The sequence below is a fragment of the Meles meles genome, chromosome 19 (genome assembly GCF_922984935.1).
Source record: "Meles meles chromosome 19, mMelMel3.1 paternal haplotype, whole genome shotgun sequence".
Classification (NCBI taxonomy): Eukaryota; Metazoa; Chordata; class Mammalia; order Carnivora; family Mustelidae; genus Meles; species Meles meles.
In genome coordinates this window covers 56873401-56893212 of record NC_060084.1, presented here as the reverse complement: position 1 = coordinate 56893212, position 19812 = coordinate 56873401, and the positions used below count along the sequence as shown (strand labels likewise).

At 62.0% G+C, this 19812-nt stretch overlaps 1 protein-coding gene across 2 annotated transcripts; it reads left to right on the top strand.

Annotated features, from left to right (window-relative positions):
• The first annotated feature begins 982 nt into the window (after positions 1 to 982).
• Positions 983 to 19724, top strand: PPP1R12C (protein phosphatase 1 regulatory subunit 12C). Of its 2 annotated transcripts, none has more exons than XM_045987076.1 (22): positions 983 to 1318; positions 5185 to 5315; positions 5402 to 5520; positions 10694 to 10853; positions 13700 to 13844; positions 13946 to 14020; positions 15224 to 15297; positions 15373 to 15500; positions 15807 to 15880; positions 16131 to 16289; positions 16370 to 16437; positions 16961 to 17044; positions 17271 to 17361; positions 17493 to 17576; positions 17654 to 17714; positions 17874 to 17956; positions 18048 to 18088; positions 18171 to 18252; positions 18405 to 18509; positions 18706 to 18756; positions 18935 to 18985; positions 19073 to 19724. In XM_045987076.1, the coding sequence occupies exons 1-22, from the start codon at positions 998 to 1000 to the stop codon at positions 19157 to 19159; spliced, it is 2274 nt and encodes a 757-aa protein (XP_045843032.1). In that variant the 5' UTR covers positions 983 to 997; the 3' UTR covers positions 19160 to 19724. The 2 variants fall into 2 exon arrangements, with proteins under 2 accessions (XP_045843032.1, XP_045843030.1); XM_045987074.1 differs by having other exon boundaries at positions 17871 to 17956.
• Positions 19725 to 19812: the final 88 nt, after the last annotated feature.

Here is a 19812-nt window from a genome sequence, read left to right as displayed (position 1 = left end):
TGAATCTCTGCATCCTAGCCAGAATTCGGGTTCAGGACACTTAAAGTGAGGATTATTTCGGGCTTTAAAAGGCTGCGCGAAACGCCTCACTCAGGACTGCAAATCCCAGCATGATTTGCGAGGAAATGGAGCCTGGACTACATTTCCCAGCGTGCTCCACGTCCCAGGAAGGACGAGGTTCTGGGGTTCTGAAGGTTCTGGGGGCGCTGTCATTGTGGACCCCGCCCCTTGGGCACCTTTACCAATGTGATCCAAGGGTTACCATGAGGGACTCTGGACTCCTCTTGCCCTTGGGCCTGGTTTTTCCGGTGCTTGGGGTTCCGCCTCCAGAGGCGGGCCCTGAGGACTACATTTCCCGGCGTGCGTTGGGGCCGCGGGCCGAAGGCCGTGACCTCGGCCCACTTTGTCTCCCATCATGACCCCCAGGTCATGGGGTCACCTCCCCAGGTGAGGCTCCCTGGGTCGCAGGGCGCCCTGGCGTGTCCCGTGACCTCGGGTATCCCTCCATTCATGCGTCGCGCTCTCTTGGGCCCCACTCTGGAGCCGGGAAGAAGACGAATGTCCTCGTTCTCCGGCCGCGTACTTCTAGTTGAAGGGAGCAGACCCAAGGGTCCACAGTAAAGAGTCACGTGGGGAAACGGGCGTTATAGCTTTCCCGGCTCCCGGGCCCCGTGGGACCGAGCACTGCGCTTCCCGAAGCGCCCCGTCCGGTCACCTGGGAGCCGGGGAGCGGCCGACTTCCCAGCGTGCCCCGGGGCGGAGCGAGGCCGGACGGTTGCCCGGAGCAACTTCCGCTGGCGGACTCCATTTCCCAGCGCGCCCCGTGGCGGCGTCCTAACGTCAGCGCGCCGGGCGGAGGCAGACAGATCCTCGGGCGGCTCGGGGCCAGCGGTACTTCCCGGCGGCCCCGGGCGGGCGGGCGGCGGCGGCGGGGGCGGCAGCTCCTCCTCGGGGCTCGGCGCTCGCTCGCTCGCTCACCGGGAGGGCGGGCGGCGCGATGTCCGGCGAGGACGGCCCGGGGGCGGGCTCGGGGGCGGCCGCGGCCGCGGCCCGGGAGCGGCGGCGGGAGCAGCTGCGGCAGTGGGGGGCGCGGGCGGGCGCCGAGCCGGGCTCCGGGGAGCGGCGCGCCCGCACCGTGCGCTTCGAGCGCGCCGCCGAGTTCCTGGCGGCCTGCGCGGGCGGTGACCTGGATGAGGCGCGCCTGATGCTGCGCGCGGCGGACCCCAGCCCCGACGCCGAGCTCGACCCCGCCGCCCCGCCGCCCGCCCGCTCCGTGCTCGACTCCACCAACGCCGACGGCATCAGCGCTCTGCACCAGGTCAGCGCCCCGGGTCCGAGCCCCCTCGAGCGTGCCCCAGCCTGAGTCGCGGTTGCCGCCCTGGTCTGCGCTCCCTCTCCCGCTCCACCCGCTCGAGCTCGCCGAGTCTGGTCTTGAGCCTCCTCAGCCGGCCGGGGTCTTTACCACCCTGCGCCGCCCACTCTCCGGACCTGAGCCCCTGCTGACAGCCTCAGTCTGGTCCGTGCCGCCGGCCCCGTCGCTGTCGCTGCGCGCCGCCTTCTCCCGATCCCGAGCGCGCTGTACGACTTCGGTCCCCCCTCCAGCCCCCGTTGCCCCTTTCCAGGCAGGTACCACTCTCACTGAGCAGCAGGGTCCTCTCGCTCGGGCGCCTCCCGGGCTTCCTGCGCCCGTCCCTGGCCTGGGCCGCCGCTTCGGCTAGGCCCGGGTCTTCCGTGCGGCTGCTTTCGGCTTCTGCTCCTTCCCTGTTCTTCCCAGCCTTGGGCAGTGCCCTCTGAGGCTGGGGGAGGATGCTCTTTCTTGGGCCGCCTTCTGCTAGGCTTCGCTTCCTCGTCTCGGTCACCTCGTCCTATTTCCACCCCGATGCCGTCTGCACTTTCTTTCCGGAGGCTGTGCCACCTGTCTCCCACAGTAGGCCTAGTGTGGGGGATGTTTGTCCTTCTCCGGGCACCGCCTCGTCCTCATGCCCCTTCCTTTGGCTAGGCCTGTACCCTTGGCCTTTTTCTGCGGAACCTCAGAGCACCCACCTCTCTGTCCTTGGTCGTCTTGCTTTCTCTGCCCGATGCCTTCTCTTGGGGATTTGGGCAGCTTCTTTCCCATAGACTGTGTGATCTCTCTGACTCTCATCATGTCACCTCCGCAAGGCTTCTAGAGCCCTGCCGGTCCTTTCCTCCACAAGCTGGCCCCCCGGCCTTTCCAAGACTCGCTGATTGTTGCCTCCAGTGTGTCTGTGGCCCAGAAGCAGGGCCGCCTTATGCTCCCGGAGTCTCTCTGGTTCTGGGTGCATTTATCTATTCCCCCACGGTGGGACCACAGGGGACAGGACTGGTCACGGAAGAGCCTCCGGCCCCTGTGTGATCCCTGAGACCGTCTCCTTCCCGGGCCAGTCTTCAGCCCTCTCCTCCGTGCCAGAACCCACAGGGTTCAGTAATGGATGGAGCCAGAGCAGACCCTGAGAAGGAAAGGTTGGTGGGGGACGCAGGGATGTTGGAAGAAGCCCACTTCTCAGGTCTCCACAAAGAGGAGAGGAACAGTTGAGGAGGAGCAGAACTGGCCGTAAGTTCTAACCTCAGTTGCTCAGCTTTGTGGCCTTGCTTTACTGTCCATTCTCTGCCTCAGTTTCCTCTCCCATGCAACAGGGCTAGCGGTGGGTCCCTCCCTTGCTGGGCTCTGGAGAAGGAGGGAGCTCGTATGTGTGGAAATCCCTTCAGGAAGCAGCGTAGGCGTTCAGCTGGGGAGTTGCTGCTGCCTGGTCTAAGTGCCAGGTCTCCCCCTTTTTCTCTTTCCCAACCCCCCAGGCCTGTCCCCTACAAAGTCCCTCGTGCTATCTGGGAAATTTTCTTCCACCCAGAGAAGAGTTCTGCTTCCCTCAGACCTTGTACGTTCTCAGAGCACTTGGCAAGTCCAGGACGGGGGCGTCAGGCTCCTGTGTCCCCCTTCGCCATCATCCATGCCTTGGCTCACCTGGACTTTCTCTCAGGGGCTCTTGGTCCTGCTCTTCTGAACCCTCCTTCTCTGGCATCCCCTGGGCCTGGACCCTTGCAAAAGGCCACTCTGAGCTTGCCTAGCAGGCTGCCTTTTCAGGTGAGATCTTTCTCCCACTCCAGGCAGGCCCCTGGTAAACTCACTTTGCAGAAGGCCTGAAGGGTTAGGGCTTTGGAGGTTCAGAGAGGGGAAGTTCCCGCCTCAGGTCACATGGCCAGCAAGCAGGCGAGCTGGGGTTGGGTCAGACCTGGGGTGGGGTGACCAGCTCATGGTGGTTTGCATGAGACTGGTCTGGTTTTCGCAGTGAAAGTCCCAGGTCTCAGGCATCCACTGTTCCACGCTCCTGGGCCTTGTCTGGGTGAGTCCTGGGACTGTGATTTCTTTTCTGAATCCTCTCTGGAGTGGGTCCCAGGGCATCAACCCCCTGCCCTGGTTGTGTGCCTGGGAGTTCTCAGAGCCTGGCGCTTGCTTCAGGTGGGTTCACTAACCACTTGAGAAGGCTGCTGTACTCTCCCCTTTCGGCAAAATCGCCTTGTGCATTAGTGGCTAGGTCTGCGGTGTGGAGTAGAAGGGATTGGGAGCCACAGTTCTTAGGTCTGAACAGGGAGGGTGGCAGCTGGGACTCTTGGGTCTGGGTGGGGGGAGGGGCTTGGACTCCTGGGTCTGGGGGGGTGCGGGGGGGGGCTGTCATCTGGATTCTTGAATCCCTGGTGCCCAGGCCTCGGGCATCTTTCACATGGATTCCTGTGCCTGGCCAGGTCCTTGAAAGGGAAAGGCCCATCTCCCTCCTCGACACCCCCCCCAATCACCATGACAACCGGGTAGAAATAAACGGAGCCGAGTTCATCCCGTTCCCAGGGCACGTGTGGCCCCCCTTTCATGGCCTGAGTTTCCATGACTTCATGCTTTTGGCCCTCATGGCCTGCTCTCCCTTCTCCAGATGGGCGGGTTTGGAGAGGTGAGGGAGTTGGGGGGTTAATTTACCCTGAGAACTTGGGACTCCAGGCCCACCCCTTCCCTTGACCCAGCTCAGGTCCCAGCTCCCACCCTGTGTTTGCACGTGCCCTGGGCTGTAAATCCCTTCTCTGTCCCCACTTGCTGTGCCTGTTTGGGCCAGGGCTCTTGTTTCCCTGAGACTGATTTCTTCCTCCACTGTGCAGAGCCCTGACAGCAGAAGACCAGGGAGGATCTTCCCAAGTGTGGACCTCTTGGAATAGTCCTCCACGCGTAGTGGGTCCTCGGTGCATGGGAGCTACATCTGGGCTCTAGGCTCTGGGCACAGGCAAACGCAGCCATCTGTACCCCTTGAGGAGTCTTGTCCAGGACTCTCATTCTGCCCCACGTTCCCAGGGACTTGGTGACTTTACCGGCCCTGCATAGCCTTGGGCCCAAGGGGCCTAGCCTCTCCCCTCAGGGTATAAGTCAGGCCATGGTCAGTTCCTAGAGTGTATCTCCTGGGCCTGTGGGAGGAGGAGCTGGGGTCCTACACTCCTGGATTTGAGGGAGGAGAGAGCTGGAGGGCCTGGACTCCTGGGTCTGATAGAGGAGGGGCTGGGGACGTGGACTCCTGGGTCTGATGGAGGAGGGGCTGGGGGCCTGGACCCCTGAGTCTGATGAAGGACGGGCTGGGGACCTGGACCCCTGAGTCTGGGGGAGAAGGGTTGTGGGCATGGACTCCTGGGTCTGATGGAGGAGGGGCTGTGGGCCTGGACTCCTCTGTCTGAGGGAGGAGGGGCTGGGGGTCTGGACTCCTGGTTCTGAGAGAGGAGGGGGGGGCCTGGACTGCTGGGTCTGAGGGAGGAGGGGTCCATTACCGGAAGCCCTGTCCTGTTGGTGGTGACTGGGGTCCATTGTATCTGACAAAGCATCTTTCGGGATTTCTGCACCTGGAGAAAAGTGTCTCTTTATCCAGTTTGTGCTCGCAGGGATCTGGGTGGCCTGCTGTCATGGTCCCCGCTGAGCTCCAGATGCCCAGCTGACTTAACCTTTGGGAAGCTGGGTCGTTCCAGGGGTCGGGCTGGTGCCATCCAGGCTCTGTCCCAGCGACACCAGGGTCTTTCCCTTGAGTGTCACAACTGCTTGTCCCCTGGATCTGTCTCGCGGCCACTATGGGTGTCCTGCCTTGCTGGGCACACAGTGTGTGGGCCAGGCAAGGACTGACAGCTGTGCTCCTTGCGCCCCAGGCCTGCATCGACGAGAACCTGGAGGTGGTGCGCTTCCTGGTGGAGCAGGGGGCCACGGTGAACCAGGCGGACAATGAGGGCTGGACGCCCCTGCACGTGGCTGCCTCCTGTGGCTATCTGGACATCGCCAGGTGAGGCGGGGAGGGAACGTGGGACCCCCTGGGGGCCGGAGCTCAGCCCCTCAGCCCTGACCTTCCCACCCCGCCCCTGCCCCCAGGTACCTCCTGAGCCATGGGGCCAACATTGCCGCCGTCAACAGCGACGGGGACCTGGCCCTGGACCTGGCTGAGTCGGACGCCATGGAGGGGCTGCTGAAGGCGGAGATTGCCTTCCGAGGTGGGCCCCCGGGAGCGGACAGCCGGGGCTCCGCGGCCGGCCTCTGCTCGTTCCGGGATTGTCGGACTCTCTGTGCTTCCGCTTCCTTTCCTGGGCAGTGGGCGTGTGAGTGTGTTCCCAGCCTTGCTCGGGACATGGAGTGACTGATCGAGTATGGCGCTTGTACCACCGCTGGGCACAGAACAGGAGCCCAGCACTGGTGACCCCGGTTGTCACCTTACCACTTGAGTAGGTGAGGAAATGAGGGGAGAGACCTCGTCCAGGGTCTCCTAGGTGAGATCCTCTGCTCGTGCGTTCAGTGCGGGGGTCTGGGGGATTGGTCATCTCATGCACAGGGTCCCTGGTGGTCTTTAATGTGGGGCCCAGGGTCCCCCAAAACTTTGCATATGGCTTCGTTCGTGTTTCTAGAGAGAACGTGTGTTGTTTCTAGCAAGTTTTCAGAGGGGCTTACGACTGAACGTGCTCCCCCTGGAGCAGCTGTCTGGGACCCGCCGATTCGTGGGGCGTGCGGGGAAGGCTGTGGCCTGATGGGTCTGGAAGGAGAGGACACGGGTGGGGGGCACTGGTCTGGGCGCTGCTGTGAGCACGGGGCCTGGGCAGCTGGGGGCCACGTGGCAGGATCAGGGAGGCTGCTGTGCGGCAGGTGCCGGGCCGTTGAAGGGGACGCCCAGGTCCCTGGCTGGGCTTGGGCGGGTTGGCTGCTGGCGTCTGCGGAAGGCCCCGTGGAGGTGGGCGTCCAGGTGTCCTGCTGTGCTTGGTGGGGGAGGGGGGGGCGCGCAGTGGGCAAAGCTGAGGCCGAGCTGAGCTTCCCTCCGCTCCTTGGCTTCTTGCTCTGAAACGCTTTGAGCTTGGAGAAAGGCTGGGGCAGCCTCGGGGTGCGCACGTGACCCTGACTGAGCTTCGCTAGGTTCGGCCGCTCTGTGGAGCCGAGGTGTGAGGCCTGGGCGGCTCTCCGTGAAAGTGTGCCATTCGCGGGTTCTTGGGCACGTCGAGTGTGCTGCATCCGTCAGCCGCCTGCTCTGGGGGGCTTCAGTCACCCCACAGTCAGCCCACAGTAACCCTTAGCCCATGGCCCCCGGCCCCGGAAGGCCGCTCAGGTCTCGGTGCCTGCGCACGTGCCCATTGTGGGTGTCTCGTGCAGATGGAATCACGCGCTGGAGATCGATCGGCTTGTCACGTTTTGGCACATCTGCAGTCGCCCTGCCTGTCCTCCCCCACTCTACATAAATAGCTCCCCCTTACCCCTTCCCATTTTCTCCCTTCCGGGCTGCCTCCCTCTCTGCTCCCGGCCATCTCAAGAGCGCGTTGCAGACTGTGACCCCGTCCTACCCTGGGAGCCAGGGTCTTCTCCAACAAGGACACGGGATCTCACATTGTTGCTCCTCTCTGGGTCTTGGGACCTTGAGGCTCTGCCGTTGCTTGTGGTCCCCTCCTGTTCAGGAGCCTCACGGGGCCGCACCCCGCCTGCCCTCGGTCCTCCCCTTGCCGTCCTCACCCGGCCTCATGTCCGGGATGTGTCCTTTGGCCTGCGGCGGGCTGTTGCTTCTCCAGGAGATTCAGGTCTGCATTTTGGGCAGGAACTTCCTCAGGGTGTCACTCCGGGAGACACGCACTGTGTGTCTGCCTTGTCGTCGTTGACCTTAGCCTTGAACCCCACACGGGCCTTGGCCAGGTGGCTCCAGTGTGGAGGCAAGAAGTAGTGTGGGGGGGGGGGATTCTTGGCAGCGGCCGCTGTGGGAGCCTGGCTCGGGCCGACGGGGCGTCCGTACGGCTGTGGGCACCGTGGCGATGTTCGCAGACACAGCTAAGTGTCCCTCGGCGGACAGACGGATAAGCAGTATGTGGTGTGTGCATACGATGGGGTAGTGTTCAGCCTCAAAAAGGCAGGAGGTCCTGACACACAACAGTGTGAATGAGCCACAGGGATGTTCTGCTCAGTGAGATAAGTCAGACACAGAAAGTACAAGGACCGTATGATTCTGCTTACCCGAGGAACAGGACTAAAGCAGTCATGTCTGTAGAGACAAAGAGGAACAGTGGGTTCCAGGGGCTGGCGGAGGGGGAGATGGGGAGTTGCTATTTAATGAGGACTGGGTTTCAGTTTCTCTAAATGACTGTTCTGGTGGTTGTATAAGTGCGAATGTACTTAATACCACTGAACTGCACGTTTAAAAAGGGGTTAAGATAGTAACTTTTGTGTGTGTTTTTACCATGGTTTAAAAAAAAAAACAACAATTTACAGGCTTTGTAACTGAAGTCCAGGAATTTTGCAGGCTTCAGGCAAGGGTTGATCCAGGGGTACAACGTCAAACCAGTCACTGTACCAAACTCATTCTTAGACAGAGTCTCTCAGTGGGGTACGTGGCTCGGATTCTCACAGCTCAGCCTGATACTCCAGCTGAACCAGAGCTAGACTTACTCAGTCGTCTGAGCTGCCACTCTCGGTCTGAGCCGGCCCTGAGCCAGCCACTGGGGCAGGAGGGATGGGCGGTTATGGAGCCCCACCATGGGCGCAGTCTTGTTGGAGGTCACCCAGGAGAGAGAGTAGATGCCCGCAAGGCCAGCAGCGGCCCCACCAGGCTGCACATGCTGCCCCCGGCCTGGCCATAGAGCAGGCCTCAGGGACCTGCACAGACAGCACTCTCTGGCCACTTTGCCCACAGGACTGGGCGGGAGGGGAGTGTCTGGCAGGTCCACTCCTAAGCCACCTGACAGGCCCTCCTGCCCTGGGACGAGAACCTTCATCTAGTTGTTAGCAGGCTTGACAGGTGGGGGCCTGCACCAGAGGAAGAATGGATAAATCAGTAACCTGCGAATGCATGGACTGAGCAGGGCTGGCAAGCTTTCTCTGTGAGGGACCACACAGGAAGTATTTGAGACTCCGTGGGAGGTCCCGTCATGCTGCCACTATCCCCTGTGGCTGCTTCCCCCATCGCAGCAGGGGGCGATATGTGACTGGTGGGCATGCCCGTGTTCCAATAAAGCTTTATTTATAAACACAGATGACTTCCACATTTGGCAAATTTTAGTGACAAGGAGTAGATCTGTGGGCTGGGGGGAGGGAGGTACAGGGAATGACTGCTTCACGGGTACGAGATTTCCTTTTGGGATGATGGGAAAGTTCTGGAAAAGGAATGGGGGTTGATGGTTGCACATTGTAAATCTAAATGCCACTGAGTCACTCAGTTTAAAGTAGCAAAATCGGCCCGTTTTATGTTACCTTTATCTTGCCATGGCCGCAACAAAAACAGTAAAACATAGACAGGTTGGCCAACTCCGGTCAGGAGCTCCATCAGGAACAGGCAGATTTCAGCAAAAAAGCAAGTTGCAGGGGGATGTGTATGAATATGCTGAAGGTTGAAGAGAAGGTCAGCAAGCCCCCACCCTGCCCCGCCCATTCCCTGCGCAGGTAAGCCCACGGCCCTGTCATAGGGTTGCAGGGGATTCCCATTGAAGGAGTTGTGGTCGGGGACTGTCCCATAGCGCCCAGCACTCACCTGGCCGCCCCACCCTGGCCAGGGCTTGCAGGTGGGCCCTCACCAGGCACACATTCCTGGGGCAGCTGCCCGCAGCCGAGTCCCTGTGAACCAAAGCCTGTGAACCAAAGCCGAGACCCCAAGGCACTCTCACAGGAGGTTGGGCCCGACTGCCCAGGAGCCAGCAGGTGGCGCAGCCGGGCCACCAAGTCGTCTCAGTTTCTTGCCACTGCGGGTTCGCGTTCTGGGATCCCGCGTGGAGACTTAGGGCAGGAGGTTTACAGGGTGCGGAGGAAGGATAAGGAGGAAGGATAAAGCGGATGCCCGTGCAGGAGCACATCCGCGGCGGTGGTCACCTCGGTGGCCGCAGGGTGTCTCTCTGTCGAATTTGAGTGTTTCAGACCCCAGTGGTGGGGCCATGGCGGCTCTTTGCCCCTGCTGTCCAGCAGAAAGCCAGCGTGAGCCGCAAGCAGAACAGATTTTTTAAGTAGGTACAGTTAAAACAAAAAGAAACCGGTAAAGTTAATTTTAATAATACATTTTCTTTAAGCCCATATGTCTGAGACATTATCACGTTAGCACTAATCAGTATAAAGAAAACTGTGCAGGGGCGCCTGGGGGGCTCAGTCAGTTAAGCATCTGAGTCTCGGTGTCAGGTCTTGATCTCAGGGTGGTGAGATCGGGCCCCATGGGCTCTTGCCGGGCGTGGAGCCGGCTTGAGATATTTTTCTCTCCCTCTCCCTCTGCCCCTCCACCCGGCTCACGCTCACCTCACTCTCTCCAAAAAAAAGAAAAAAAAAATCTATTCATGGATTGTCGTGTGCTCTCCCCTGACCCCGCCAAAATCCAGCGCGTCCTTTACATTCATGACACTCCCGAGCTCGGGCTAGCGTGGTTCAAGGGCTCCAGCGCTGCATGTGGCCCGCGGCTGTGGAGCAGGATGGCCCGGCTCTGTGCAGCGCTTCGGAGAGCGTGAGAAAGCCCAGCTGGCAAAGCAGAGACGCTCCCTGGGAAAGGGAAGGACCATATCCGAGTCCTGTCACGATGGGCTGTACCGTGCACACTGTGGATCTCAGGGACGGTCGGCAGACACTGTTCCAGCCTCGACAGGGCTGCCTGTTTTGACCCCAGATCCACTGACGTGTAAAGTGGCAACTTGCCTTCCGCATCCGGGAGTGCGGGAGGGCTTTCCCGTGAAACCAGAGGAAAGGGGGAACCTGACGGACGGAGAAGCCTGTTGGCCTCACCGCTTGTCCCAGGTGACAGTGCAGCTGCGAACGGGAGCAGCTCCTGGGGAGGAAGGCAGCTGTTGCCTCGGTGACACGGACCCTTGGCTTGGCGCACCCCGCTCACAGGCGGCAGAAGTGGTTGGGACAAAGCGCATGGGGGCGCAGGGCTAAGCATTCTACGGGCGGTGCTGGGGAGAGTTGCATGTCATCCCAGCCGGGTTCGCTCTGTAAACTCCAGGCTTTGTACTAAAAAATAACGGTAAAGGTAGCACTTTGGTTGAACTGGGAGGAGGCTGCGATCCCTGTTCTCCTCCCGCCAGCAGCAGCCTGGAGACCCGGTGGGGAAGTCCAGGTTCTTCACGTCCCAGCGGAGCAGACAGATGGAGAGCGACAGGGCAGGGCCGCGGCCCCATGCCTCCGGGAGCCCGAGGTGTGCGTCCCACCTGCCGTGCCTTCTCGTCCTCCCAGGTGTGGATGTGGAGGCGGCCAAACGGGCGGAGGAGGAGCTGCTGCTTCATGACACCAGGTGCTGGCTGAACGGGGGCGCCATGCCAGAGGCCCGGCACCCCCGCACGGGGGCCTCTGCCCTGCACGTGGCTGCCGCCAAGGGCTACATCGAAGTGATGAGGTGAGCGGGGCTGGTGGGGTGCTCCCTTTCCCCTGCCCCTTGCTTTGGGCCCGTCTGTTCCTTCTCGCCCTTCCACTTCCCTGTGGACTTTTTAAGTTGGGTGTGTAGTTGGGTATGTAGGCTGAGTATTTCCCTTTAAATACCGCCTTTGCTGTGTCCACGACTCCTGGCGTCCAGCCTCTTCGTTGTCATTCAGTTTAAAACATTTTCCAGCTTGTAGTCTTCCTCCATGACCCGTGGATTATCTAGAAGTGTGTCGTCCGTTTCATGCAGGTGCGTGGGATTTTCCGGTCAGTGTTTCGTTACTCGTTTCTGGGCTCGATCGCACTGTGGTCAGACAGCGGCTTCTCTAGGGGGCTGGACAAGAGCCATGCTGTCGAGTATGGCGTCCTACGTAGGTCGTTAGGCCAGCTTTGTGATATACTTTTTTCTGTCTGCCTGCCCTGCCAGTTACTATGAGAGGTGTAAAAAACATTTTTTTAGATTTTTTTTTTTTAAGATTTTACGAAATCTCCACATCCAGCGTGGGGCTCAGATTTACAACCCCGAGATTAAGATTCGCGTGATCCATAGTTGAGGCAGCCAGCCATGCCCTAAACTTTCCTCCTGTGCTCGTGGATTTTGCTTGTTCACCCCATGGCTCTAGCAGGCTTTATTTCTGTATTTCAAAACCAGGTTACATGGCGCGTATGTGTTTACATCGCATGTACTCGAACAGCGCGTTTTCCCTTGCTGCTGCCTCGGCTGGCTCTCGTCCGTGCTTGGCTGCCTCACCCTTTTCTGTCGGGGTCGTTGGTTCCAGTTCTTATCCTCAAACTTCCTCTTCTCTCTTTGCGATTTGTACTTTTAGTCTGAAGGTGGAGTAGAGACGAACCCCTCATCTCTGCTCACTTCCGTGTTGGATTTCAGGCAGGTCTTCCAGGGAGGCACTTAAGATGACCCCTAGTAGCTCCAGGCTCGTGTCCTGGTGGCTCCCCTGCTCTGAAGGTAGACTGCTTTGTCCTCCATACTTGCAGCAAAAGATCGGGTCTGATGCTCGTGGGCCGCCGTGGGCACCTGCCCGTCTCAGAGTTAGTCCCTTTGGCGAGGGGGATGGGATACTGTACGTGGCCGTGCCCAGGCATGTGCTCAGCCCTTCCCTCTTCTGCCGGTGGCTTCCATCTCTGAGTCTCAGGTGGATGCTTCACCTCCTGCCATAGCGTCTGCATCCCAGACAGCAAGAAGGAAGAGAGGGTGAGAGGAGCAAGTGTCCATTTCTCTTTAGAAGAGCAGCCCAGAAGGGACACACACTTAACACTCACACCCCATTTGTCAGACCACCTGGTGTTTGCCTGGCATTACCCCATCCCAGTTACTCATCTGGCCACTCACAGCTGCCAGGGAGACTGGGACACTGCAGCCAGGCGACAGTGTGTCCAGCTGGGAGTCGGCACTGTCCCGAGCAGGAGGAGAGGCCGTATTTGGGGAGCCTCACTCTCTGAAATGCTTTGGAGGCAGACATATTCTCTGAGTCTCATTTCGTTACTGCCCCTCAGAATGGCTCTGTTTACAACTGGACCCATCGACTGCACGTGTAGGACCATGTAACTGCCTGTCTCCTCCTTGGAGACGGACGGCAGGGTAGAGACATGCGGCGGGCAGCTGTTTGGTGATTCACGGAGCACCTGCCATGTGCCAGGCCATCTTCTGGAGCTGGGGACCCACGGGCGAACGGGCCAGGTCTGGGCCCATGTGCAGCCCCCAGACAGGTGACCAGGGAAGCAGGCCACATCAGAGGGCCCTGCGTGCGTGGAGGGCTGCCAGTCACCACACTGGGGACCTGGGGCTGGCTGACTCCAGGTTCATCCTACGAGGTTGAGCAGCCTCCCGGGGTGCTGGGAACACCCCCGCCACGGTTATGACAACCAGCCCTGTGTGGCCATTGCTCATTGTTCCCAGGGGGCCAGCGCCGTCCCTGGTTGACCACCTCGGGCCTAGAAGGATATAAACAGGGCAGTGGGGGAGTGAGCGTGTGAGCTGTGGCCTGGGGACAGCTGATGACTGACCATTTGGGCCCCCCCACCCCCTGCCCTGGGACAGAGGGCCGAAGGGGCATCCTCGGGGAAGTAGCAGGTGCCCAGTGCGGCAAGGAGAATGAGCTCTGGCAAGGTGTATGTTGAGGTCAGCGGGGTATGCGGTGCTTTCATTCGGAAAGCCTCCTTGTGAAATGACACCCCCCATCATCCTACCGTGCGCTGGCTCTTTCCCACGGACTTGGCGCCTGGTGCCAGCTGTGTGCGCGGTGGCCCCGAACCTGTAACCGCGCCTTCCCCCGCGTCCTGTGCTCTGAGATGCTGAGGATCGCAGACTCACAAGCCAGGCTTCCTCAGCCTCCCCACTCGTGGCGTTGGACCAGATGAGCCTGTGCTGCGGGGCCGCCCTCTGCGCTCTAGGGTGTTGGTAACATCCCAAGTTGGGTCAACCAGCAGCGTCTCCAGACACAGCCCAGTGTCCCTGGCGGCTGGTATCCCCGTGGCTGGGACCCGCCACCCTCCGCAGGCATGTTCCTAGAGCAGTACCGCCCCGAGGCTGCTCCTTCTGGGGCCTCTGCCTTTTCAGCGGCTCAGGGACTATCTGTCCCGCAGTGGGGGGCGACGGTCAGGAGAGTGGCCCCCCTCCTGCAGGTGCAAGGAGCAGTGTTCTGGAGGCCGCCTGCTGGCAGGCGGAGCAGCCCCACACACTGGCTCTCGGCCACCGGACTGGGACCAGGTCAGTGCTGTCATGGGCCATGCGCCGCCAGCCACGTGTCAGCCCACGGTGTGGAAGACCTATCTTGGTCCTTGACTCTCAGCCGTCCTGGCCCACAGGCTGCTCCTTCAGGCCGGCTACGACCCGGAGCTCCGGGATGGGGACGGCTGGACCCCCCTGCATGCGGCGGCCCACTGGGGTGTGGAGGATGCCTGTCGCCTGCTGGCGGAGCACGGTGGGGGCATGGACTCGCTGACCCACGCGGTGAGGGCCAAGCGGCTTGGGGCGGGGTGGGGCTGGGGGTTGGTGGGGGACGGATTGTGGGGAGGGCCCCCCTCACCTCCGCCCTCCTCCCCCTCCACCAGGGCCAGCGTCCCTGTGACCTGGCGGATGAAGAGGTGCTGAGTCTGTTGGAGGAGCTGGCCCGGAAGCAGGAGGACGTGAGTCTTGGGCGCCCTCTGTCCCTGCAGCAGGCCGAGTGAGGCCCCTCTGCTCAGCCCCAGCGGTGACCAGCAGGAAGAGGAGTTGTGGGGAGGGGATGGGGTCTGGGGCGGAGGCAGGACCCCCGGGCTCAGTCACACCTTGGGATAAGGATAAGGAGTATCTGTCCCAGGCTCAGGGGACGGGCCCCGAGCCGGGCCTTGTTGCTGGAATAATGCAGAGTAAAGGGATGAATGGCATGGCGTCTGGGCTCAGAAGCCTGGCTCAGCCATGGATTTGCTGTGTGAGCTCAGGCTGGTCGCTGAACCCCTCTGGGCCTCCGTTTCCTCGCCTCTGAAATGGGGAAAACGGTGTGTGCAGCTTTATGAGGAGCTGTGTGGGGTATATGCTGTCCTGTGAGAGGCATGTACGTTACTGAACGAGAACGTCTGGTCGTTGCTCGGCAGATGGTAAGCTGTGCGGGCGGGCTGCGGCCTCTCCTGGGGGCCGGGCCCTAGCCCAGAGCTTCCCGTGAGCGGGAGGTAGATGGACACACATCCCTCTGGCGGAAGTCCGGCTGTGGTTCTGGCCTGCTGGGCATGTGCACGGGTTGGGGGAATGGCATGTGCCAAGTCTGGGGGAGCGTGAGGCGGGGGGGCCCTGGGATGGGGGCCCAGCCGAAGGGCCTTGACTGCCAGGCGGAGGAGCGGCGTGAGGCTGAGGGTGAAGATGAAGGGGCCACGGAGGGCCTTGTCGATGAGGCGGGGTCAGCCCGCGGCGAGGGGGAGCACAGATCTGCGTGCGCCTCCGGCCGGGAGGGAGTGCTCCTGTACGCGGGGCCGGGCTGGGGTCTGGCAGGCACGGGGACCGGCTGTTCTAGAGGAGGAACCGAGGTGCAGAGGCCTGGCCGGTGCCCAGTGAGCTATAGAGAGGGGGCTCCTGGGTCGGAGGACCAGGCCAGTGTCCTGGGCGAGCAGGGCTTCCTGGGAGGAAAGAGACCTTTTCTGGGGATGAGCCCAGAGGTGGCTGGGAGAGCTCGAGGGACCCAGACACCACACAGCCACCTGCACAACACCCTGATGCGCCCACATACCCTCCAGGCACACCCTGGAGCGGAGCGCAGTGTGTCTAGACCATTCTCGAGCTCAGACGAGCGGAGCATTGCGTGTTGGGCCTGGATGGGTGTGCTGCGGGGCCTCCCAGCCTGCTTTCTCCCCTCACAGCTGCGGAACCAGAAGGAGGCCTCCCAGAGCAGGAGCCAGGAGCCCCAGGTGCCTTCCAGCAGCAAACACCGAAGGTAGTAGGCGGGCGCCTGGGTGGCTGCACTGGGGTCCCCTGGGGCCTGGACCCAACTCCCTCCCCTTCCCACCAGGAGCTCTGTGTGCCGTCTGAGCAGCCGAGAGAAGATCTCTCTCCAGGATCTGTCCAAAGAGCGCCGGCCTGGGGGTGCAGGGGGGCCCCCAATACAGGACGAGGATGAGGGAGAAGAAGGCCTCACAGGTGGGGGCCTGGGTCTGGGTTTCTGGATCTAGGAAGAGGGAGCTGGAACTTGGACTCCTGGGTCTGAGGAAGGAGGGGCTGTGGGCCTGGACTCCTTGGTCTGAGGGAGGAGGGGGTTGTGGGCCTGAACTCTGGGGTCTGAGGGAGGAGGAGGCCCTGGGCCTGACTTCTAGGTCTGAGGGAGGAGGGGTTGGGGGTCTGGACTCCAGGGTCTGAGGGAGGGACTGGGGCTGGAGTCCTGGACTGAGGGAGGAGGGGGAGCTGGGGCTGAGAGACAGCCGGCATCTCCATTTTCCTGTACCACAGGGCCACCCTCTCCAGAATCCAGAGCTCTCAATGGAGTGTCTTCCCCTCCACCCCCTGGCCCTCAGGGCCCCACGGTGAGTCTGGGTGCCCTAGAGGGTGATGCTAACTTGGGAGGGGCGGGGAGGGATGCCATGAACCCTGCAACCCTCTCTCAGGGTACGTAGGGTGCAGGTTAGTTTCCAGAGTTCCTCCCACCAACTGTCTGCTTTTTTGGCTGCAGCCTCGGGGGCTGATGGGAGTCGTGGTTTGTGTGGTCCTTCTGGGGTAACACTTGAAGTCTCGGGGAAGGATCCTCTGCATAACGGAGACCTTTCTCCTCCCCAGCCCCCAGAAGAGGCCCCCTTCTCCAGGCGCTTTGGCCTCCAGAAGACAGGCAGCTCTGGGACCCTGGGGCCCACAGACAGGCAGGGGGCCGAGGGCACCCCTGGGGCTGGGCTGCAGCGCTCAGCTTCCTCCTCGCGGCTGGAAGGGAGCTCCGTTCCGGTGAGTGGGGCGAGGGGTGGGGGACCGAGCCCTGCCAAGTCGAGGAGAATGTCCCCTCCGATCTTGGCCTCTTTCCACAGGCCAAGGAGCCCCGTCTGGCCAGAATTACGCCCACACCCTCCCGCAAGCTGCCGGAGCCCTCCGCCTTGTGAGTAGCAGCCTAGGGCCTGGGCTGTCAGGGTGGGAGGCGGTCTGGGGTCCACCCTCGTCAGCATGACCCTCAGCAAGTCCCTTTGCTCTCTGAGGTCTCTGCCCGCCACCGCTCTGGGCTTGTTTTCCTCCAGTGCATCAAGTAAAGCTCACCCTGAATCTTGCGAGGTCACAGTGACCGGACCTCCTGTTGCCTCTGGCTGCACCTCCCGCCCCCTCCCGTCCTGATGCAGGCGCGCTCCTGCCCCAGGGCCTTGGCTCTGCAGCCCTCTCCTTCGCTCCAGAGTCCTTTAGCCTTCTGGCGTATCATAGGACGTACCCGAGTTTTTATGCTTCGTGTTTGTTCCTCATCTTTTAATGTTGGACTCATGGGGGCAGAGGGACTTGGCTTCTGCTCACCTCTGCGTCTCCAGCACCTGCCACGTAACTCAAGTCTGAGTAAAATTTGCTGGATGCCTGAATTCACACAGGCTTGAGCTCTCCAGGCATCCTCCCTCAGCTCACTGCTCTCCTCCCTCCAGGATTGCGGAGCCCGAACCCCCAGTGAAACCCAGTGTCCCTGTAGCCTCCACAGCGCCCCCAGCTGAATCCCGGGACCGGCGGAGGTGAAGAGGCAGCGGGTGGGAAGCCCCTTTCTCCCTGCTGGGAAGAACTGCATGGCCCTGGCCTGGGTCCCCACACCTCTGGCAGGCGCTCCCTGGGGCGGGGGCGGGGGGGGGGCGGGATTTGTCCCAGGGTTGGCTGTGAGTTGGAAGTTCCCTGAAGAGTGTCAGCCGTGAGACAGGAACAGGGCTCAAAGGACCCTCCCTGAGGTTGGGACCTTTCACTCAGGTCCTACCAGATGCCTGTGCGGGATGAGGAGTCTGAATCCCAGCGGAAGGCTCGCTCTCGCCTCATGCGCCAGTCTCGGAGGTCCACACAGGTGGAGCCGGGGCTGGGGTGCTGGACTCCGGGTCTGAGGGAGGAGGGGACTGGGGTCTGGACTCCTGGGTCTGAGGGAGGAGGGGGCTGGGCCCTCAGCTTGGAGATCCCTGACTGTCCCCGCTCTGCCAGGGTGTGACTCTGACCGATCTGAAGGAAGCGGAGAAGGTAGCAGGGAAGGCCCCAGAGCCAGAGAAGTCGTGCCTACAGAGCCTGGTGAGAAGGGTCGGGGAACAGGCACTGGGTGGTGGAAGATGGCCTTGGCTTCTGACCTCCCTGCCCCTCTCCTCCAGGACCCATCTCGGCGACCCCGAGTCCCTGGGGTGGAGAACTCTGATAGCCCTGCCCCCAGAGGTGAGGTCTGGTTTCTGGGAGGTGGTCCTCCTGCCCTCTGGCCCTTCCAGCTCTCCTGCTGCAGTGTTTTCGGGGGGGTCGGGCTAAGGACCCTGATCCTGCAGGAAGGGAGGCCCCTCCACAGGTTTCTGGGCTGATTTCTGTCCGTCCCCCTAGCAGAGGCGCCTGACGGTCAGGGGCAGGGACCACAGGCCTCCAAGGAGCATCGCAGAGTCGGCAAGGAGTGGAGGGGGCTTGCAGAGGTGAGGGGTAGGGCCTGGGTGGGCCTTGGAGGCAGGGTGGTGGGCCAGACTCTCCTCCAGGCATCAGGCTGAACCCCACCTCCGCCCGCAGGGGGAGGAGGCGGAGCCGGCCGACCGCAGCCCAGAGTCCAGGTACAGGGTTGGCCGGGAAGGGTTTGGGCTGTCTGTAGGGCTGCGGAGAGCCCCGCTGACACCCTGCCCGCCTCCGCCCCAGCACTTCGGAGGGTGGCCCGTCACCTCGCAGGCAGCGGGACCCCGAGCCAGCCTTGGAAGAGCCCGATGGAGGCTTCAGGAAGGTTCGCAGACCGCCCCCTCCACAGTCGGCCTCTGTCCCTGTTGCCCCCTATCTGTGGCTCTGCCTGCCACATCCCCGCACCGCCCCGCCCACAGCCTCAGGGCTGGCAGGCCTGACCCTGTCCCAATCCCCAACCCCCCCCCCCCCCCCCAGCTGTACTCAGAGCTGCGCAGTGAGAACGAGCGGCTTCGCGAGGCCCTGACGGAGACCACGCTGCGCCTGGCACAGCTCAAGGTGGAGCTGGAGCGCGCCACGCAGGTGCGGCCACGGTCTGCGCTCCCCGGGCTTGCTGTGCGGGCTCAGCACCCACTGCTGGGCAAGGAAGCCTGAGCGACGGGGAGGGGGGGGGGAATCTTTGGGGGCGGGCTGGGTGGGGATGGGGCCCTCCAGAGCCTGGGCAGCTGTCCCCCCTCCCGGACTTCGTGGTTTGGACAGAATCCTCTGTTCTCACCAGAGGCAGGAGCGCTTTGCAGAGAGACCGGCCCTCCTGGAGCTGGAGAGATTCGTGAGTAGGGGCTGCTGGAGTGGGACCCCGTGTGGCCTCAGCCTTACAAACCACCATGGGCCTGCGGAAGGCCATATTGACCCAACCTGGCCTTCTGACCTCTGCCCTTCCCGGCCTTAATGGCTGCTGGCCCTCCCCAGCCCCTGCCCCTGGGCCTCACGCCTCCCGTTGGTTCCAGGAGCGCAGGGCCCTGGAGAGAAAGGCAGCCGAGCTCGAGGAGGAGCTAAAGGTGAGTTCTAAGGGGGCGCCGTGGGCAAGGGGGGTCCCACTGGCCCGGGCCCCCGGCTGACCGCTCCCCGCCCCTCCTCTCCCACAGGCCCTGTCTGACCTCCGGGCTGACAACCAGAGGCTCAAGGACGAGAATGCAGCCCTGATCCGCGTCATCAGCAAACTCTCTAAGTGACTCTGGAGAAGGACCTTCCCCCATACCCGTATTTATCCAGCTGCTTCTGCCACACGCATCCCTTCCCCTGTGTGAGCACGAGTGACAGGGCTCCCAGGGGGTCTCTGAGAAGCCATAGCCTCCCTTCGGGGCCTCCAGACTGTGAGGGGAGTACAGAGTCCCCAGGAGCCAAGGGGGGCCCCCCGAGGCCAGGATGGAGGCAACAGGCCGAGCCAGGTAGGGGGACATTGCTGAGGGGGGCTCGGGGCTGGAGGTGTGACCAGGGAGGAACCGAGGACCAGGAAGTGCCAGGACCAGTAGCCAGGACCAGAGTGGCCACCAGAGGTGCCCCTCTCACGTGTGATGCCTCCCCAGTCACCCCTCCCGTTTCCTGAACAGGGATCCGAGAGAGTGCCAAGAGGCCCGCCTGCCCGGGCCAGGCGGGGCTGTATATAGGGTCCGTGTGCAATAGGGAGGGAGGTCTCTATTTTTTTGCTGCCCCCTCCCCGCCCACTGTCAGGGGCAGGGGGAGAAGATATTTTCAAGACAAAGCACAGGCACCACAAATAAAAGTCGTGAAGTTGCAGCCCAGTGACTGTGTTGGGGGGTGAGGGGGGAAGGCGTGCAGTGCTTCTCTGTGCCTCAGTGCGTGTCCCTGGCCAGACCCCTGGCGT